At 55.6% G+C, this 5,131-nt stretch overlaps 2 protein-coding genes across 3 annotated transcripts in view; one reads left to right on the forward strand and one right to left on the reverse strand.

The window, feature by feature from the left end:
- TMEM150B (transmembrane protein 150B) overlaps positions 1 to 2,761 on the forward strand; it is an 11,234-nt gene extending 8,473 nt beyond the window's left edge. For both annotated transcript variants that reach the window (XM_011932470.1, XM_011932471.1), the window contains exons 7-8: positions 681 to 861; positions 2,507 to 2,761. In XM_011932470.1, coding sequence (XP_011787860.1) covers positions 681 to 861; positions 2,507 to 2,703 — 378 coding nt within the window. In that variant the 3' untranslated portion in view covers positions 2,704 to 2,761. The remainder of the gene's footprint in view (positions 1 to 680; positions 862 to 2,506) is intronic.
- A 292-nt stretch (positions 2,762 to 3,053) lies between these two features.
- Positions 3,054 to 5,131, reverse strand: part of BRSK1 (BR serine/threonine kinase 1) — a 31,305-nt gene continuing 29,227 nt past the window's right edge. The window contains exons 19-20 of the mRNA XM_011932473.1: positions 3,235 to 3,634; positions 3,054 to 3,128 (exon numbers count right to left, since the gene is read on the reverse strand). Of these exons, the coding sequence (XP_011787863.1) occupies positions 3,477 to 3,634 (158 nt within the window). The 3' untranslated portion in view covers positions 3,054 to 3,128; positions 3,235 to 3,476. The remainder of the gene's footprint in view (positions 3,129 to 3,234; positions 3,635 to 5,131) is intronic.

A 5,131-nucleotide genomic window follows, 5' to 3' on the forward strand; every position in this document is an offset into this window, starting at 1 on the left:
CACCACGCCTGGCTAATTTTTTGTATTTTTAGTAGAGATGGGGTTTCACCATGTTGGCCAGGCTGGTCTCGAACTCCTGACCTCAAGTAATCTACCTGCCTTGGCCTCCCAAAGTGCTGGGATTACAGGCGTGAGCCACCGTGCCCAGCAATATTTGTATTTTTTTGGAGATGAGATTTTGCCATGTTGCCCAGGTGGGTCTCAAACTCCTGAGTTCTAAGGGACCAGCCTGCTTCATGTTCCAAAGAGCTGGGAATACAGATGTGAGCTGCCATACCAGGCCGAAATTTTAAGTATTTTAAAATTTTAATGGAATATTATGCTGTGTATCTGTGAGTCACATACAGTTGTAATATTTAAGAATTTTTCACCTGCAAGACCAATTTTTTGGGGAAATATCTGTCCCCTGCCTCGAGAATGCAAGATTTATTCCACTCATATTTACAGAGCATCTGCTATGTGCCAATCACTGTTCTAGGAATTGAAGCTATAGCATGAACAACAGATTTAAACGCCTGCCCTTGTGGAGCTGACAGTAGCCGACGTGCTTAACAAGCCCGTCACTGGGTATGGAAAGTTGGCGATCACTGTCTACTACGTTGGTGAAAGGCCCTGGCCCTCTGGTGCCCCTTACCCTCCTTCCCAGAGTCTCCCTCCCAACTCCTCCCTTCTCTTCCCAGGAAAAGAACCAGCGGCCCACGCACTTGGCAGGGGCCTTCCTTGCCTTCATCTTGGGTAACGTCTACTTCTGGCTGCAGCTCCTCCTGTGGAGGCTGAAGAGCCTGCCCCAGCCCGGGGCTCCCTGGATCGGGCCACTCCGTCTGGGCCTCTGCAGCTTCTGCACCATCCTCATTGTAGCCAGTATCCTCCTTGTATCTGGGGTAGGGGTTGGGGGTGGCTCTTCACCGGAATCGGTCTCCCTGTCTGGCTGTGTGTCATTGGGGACGTCTCTTCCTTTCTCTGGGCTTCAGCATTTGCACAGGATTATGGCTTTGTCATCAAGAATGCCGACTTTGGGGTCACGTTGCCCAGGTTGGAATGTCCTGTCCTCCACAGGCTAGCTGGGGAAATCTTCCGTGGGCTGTTACTTCTTGGTGTCAATGGTTTCCTCGTCCCTCAAATGTGGATAACGACAGGCTGACCTCAGGGTTGTGAGTGGATAGGATAATATGCACACGGTGCTTAGATCTGTGCCTGGCATGTAGTGAGTGACCAGTAAATAATGGAAGAATGATATACCAAGAACAGTCCCAGGCCGGGCGCGGTGGCTCACGCCTGTAATCCCAGCACTTTGGGAGGCCGAGGTGGGTGGATCACAAGGTCAGGAGTTCGAGATCATCCTGGCTAACACGGTGAAACCCGTCTCTACTGAAAATACAAAAAATTAGCCAGGCATGGTGGCGGACACCTGTAGTCTCAGCTACTCGGGAGGCTGAGGCAGGAGAATTGGCGTGAACCCGGGAGGCAGAGCTTGCAGTGAACCGAGATCATGCCACTGCACTCCAGCTAGGGCGACAGAGCGAGACTCCCTCTCAAAAAAAAAAAGAGACCAAGTCTTGCTCTGTTGCCCAGACTGATCTTGAACTCCTAGCCTCAGGCAATCCTCCCACCTTGGCCTCTCACCTTGGCTGGGATTGTAGGCATGAGCCACCACTTCTCAGCCCCCTTAGAAATCCCTGAATGAATGGAATACACTGTCTGGGAGGGGTGAGGTGATGAGTGGCTCCAGTGAGAGAAGTTCCAGAAAACAAGAGCTGTCTCTACTAGGCTGGAGCCTGGAGCCTGCAGGGCTGGCAGAGCAGGAAAAGGTCTTAAGAAACTAGTGGAAGGCGAGAGCCAGAGAAGGGATGGGGCAGACGAGGAGAGAAAGGTGCAAGACAGGAGGAGAGGGCTGGAGAGAGACAGGTAAGGCAGACAGGACAAGACTTGGGGTGACCAGCTGGCCAAGAGGGATGAAGAGGGGGCCGGGAGTGCCTGCTGGGGCACATGAGTGGATGGTGGAGTTGTCATGGAGGAAGGGACACTCAGAAAGAGAAATAGATTTTGCAGGGAAGAGATTAGACTCTGGGAGTGAGCAGGAGGTGCCTGTGGGCCTTGGGTAGCGCGGTGGATGTTCAGGAGAAAGTTGCAAAGCACAGTCTGAGGCTGGCGGTGGGGAGGGAGGCGTGTTTAGGAAACCCTGCGTGTTTGGAGGGAGGAGCAACGGCAGCTGGGTGTCCTGGACAAGTAGGGAGGCAACCAGGCCCTTCCCTGGGTCAGGCAAGGGAGACGGAAACTTTTCGGGATATTGAGAATGCAATAGTAACACGGGGGTGCATGCAAAGGAAAGCGCGTGCAAGCAGCTTGAGATCGAGACAGGGGCTGCAGGGCATCGGAGTTATGGAGAAAGGCGAGAGCTGAGGATGGGGATACCCGGAGATGGCCTCCGCCCAGCGCGCGGGGGCTCAGAGACCGGGCCGGGCTCCCCGTCTGTGGCGGTAGCAGTGTGGCCCTTGACCCTGGGCAGTGATCGTCCTCCACGCCTGCTCGCTGCGCAGCGTCTCTGCGGCCTGCGAGTGGGCTGTGGCCATGCTGCTGTTCGCGCTCTTCGGCCTCTTCGCCGTTGACTTCTCCGCCCTGGAGAGCTGCACCCTGTGTGTTCAACCGTGGCCCAGCCTCAGCCCCCCGCCGGCCTCCCCCATCTCCCTGCCGGTCCAGCTGTAGCAGCCACCCTGACCTGGGCCTCGCCCTCACCAGTGAAGCAGGAAAGATGGGGCCAATCTCGGTGCCCCGCACGCAGCAAGATGAGCCACTGGGGATCTCTCCAACCGGCTGGGGCTGCCGCTGACTGACCTGGAGCCGGAGGACCCGTGTGCCGGCGCGGAGGGCCTCTGAACGGCTGGCGGCAGCCAGCATCCCCGTCCCCGCCTTCGGGCCCTGCCACTGCAATTGGGCACCCAGGAAGCGAGAGGCCAAGGCCAGCCAGCTGTCCCTGATCAAGGCTATTTATTATTATTATTATCTTTTTTTTTTTTTGCCGCCGGCGGAATCAGAGACACGGACGCAGGCAGGATCACGCGAAACCAGAATTCCTTCCGGAGAGCAAATCCGTACAGAAGGTCGTGAAGGGGAGGACCAGGGGAGGAGGGGCCCAGGAAGAGGGGGTTGGGGACACAGGGGACAGAGGGCCCTGTCCGGATCTGCTAAGCCACCCCAACCAGCTCCCGTCCCTCCCCCACCCCACCCCGCAGAGAGATTGATCCATAAATAAAATAATAAATTAATCAATAAATAAAATAGAAACAGCTCCCCCGCCCCCTGTTCCCCTAGAACCACCCCCAGTTGGGCACGGCCCGCGGAGTCCCATCCCTGTGGGGCAAGGCCGGTTTCTGTGTCCACCCCCCTCCCGACATGTTCCTTGGGCCTTATTTACAGATTCACAGTTGGGGGGCAGGGAAGGGGGGTGGGGGGTCCCCTCCCTCCCCGGCCCCCTGGGGTCAGGGCAGAGGGGTCCCGTTGGTGGCCAGGAGCTTCTTGTCCTTGGGGGGGCCTCGGCGGGGAGAGCTGCTCAGCTCTGGGTCTGGGCGGCCGGGCGGGGGCTGCAGGCTTCGGGCTGGGGCACCAGCAGGCCGGGTCTGGGCCCCATTTTTCTCATCTGCAAGGGAGGAAGAGGTTTTTTTCGTGGGTTGCACAGCCCAGGGTTGGGGGTTCCCATGACCAGGGGATGGGGGCAGAGTCTCCTTATCAGTCGGTCTCAGTGACCCCGAGGCTCCAGCTCCAATCCCCAATAAGACCCAGTCCCTCCACCACCTGGCCTTGAAGCCTCCAGACTTGGTTACTCAGAGGACACACCCCAAGTGGCAAGGCCTGGCTCCTCTAGGATGGGGGCTGCACCCTATGCCCCCCGCAACCCTGGGGTCAGGTTAGTCCAAGGGAGACCTGGGCTGGGCCTGACTTCAGGAGACTCTCAGATTCTGGTTCTGATACTGTTTGTTAAGAAACAGCTCGCCAGGGCAGTGCTCAAAGTTCATAGCCAGAGGGCCACCTGACTCCTACCCTGGTTGTTAGAGAGAAATGTTCCACGGAACAGGGCTCAAGGGAGCCTCCTGGTGGCGGGGATCTCGGGCCCCTCATGCTGGGCCAGCCTGACTCAGGTCACTCTCTCCTGGGTCCTGAGGCCACCTCCTCTTAGGGACTGTGGTGGAAACACTGGTTGCTGGGTGGTCTCTAGCAATTTCTATGGGACCCAGAATGTTACCTGAGGTCCCCTGGCAGAGACCTCGTTTTTCTTTTAAGACAAACTGAGGGGGCCGGGCGCGGTGGCTCATGCCTGTAATCCCAGCACTTTGGGAGGCCGAGACGGGTGGATCACAAGGTCAGGAGATCAAGACCATTCTGGCTAACATGGTGAAACCCCGTCTCTACTAAAAATACAAAAAATTAGCCAGGGGTGGTGGCAGGTGCCTGTAATCCCAGCTACTCAGGAGGCTGAGGCAGGAGAATCGCTTGAACCCGGGAGGCGGAGGTTGCAGTGAGCCAAGACCATGCCATTACACTCCAGCCTGGGCCACAAGAGTGAGACTCAGTCTCAAAAAAAGAAAAGAAAAACAAAACAAAGAAAGAAAAGAAAAGAAATTACTGAGGCTGGGCACAGTGGTTCATACCTGTAATCCCAGGACTTTGGCAGGCGGAGGCTTGAGCCCAGGAGTTCGAGACCAGCCTGGACAACATAGCAAGACTCTGTCTCTACAAAAAATAATTAGCCAGGCGTGGTGGCATGCACCTGGAGTCCCAGCTATGCAGGAGGCTGAGGTAGGAAGATAGAGGAATGCTTGAGCCCAGGAGGTCGAGGCTGCAGTGAGCTGTGATTGTGTCACTGCCCTCTAGCCTGGGGAACAGAGTGAGACCCTGTCTCAAAAAAGAAATGACTGAGATTTACTCATTCTTCATGTTAGGCAATTGACTGAACATTTGGCAGCCATTGGCAGCAGGCTTTCCATTTTGTACATGGCTTCATTCCATCTCCATAAAGACTCTAGCTAGGTCTGTCCTTATTGCCCGCGGACCACAGAGAATATATATACATATATATGTGTGTGTGTGTATATATATGTGTGTATATATGTATATCTATATGTGTATATATGTACAT

The sequence above is a fragment of the Colobus angolensis genome, unplaced genomic scaffold (genome assembly GCF_000951035.1).
Source record: "Colobus angolensis palliatus isolate OR3802 unplaced genomic scaffold, Cang.pa_1.0 Scaffold96, whole genome shotgun sequence".
NCBI classification, from domain to species: Eukaryota; Metazoa; Chordata; class Mammalia; order Primates; family Cercopithecidae; genus Colobus; species Colobus angolensis.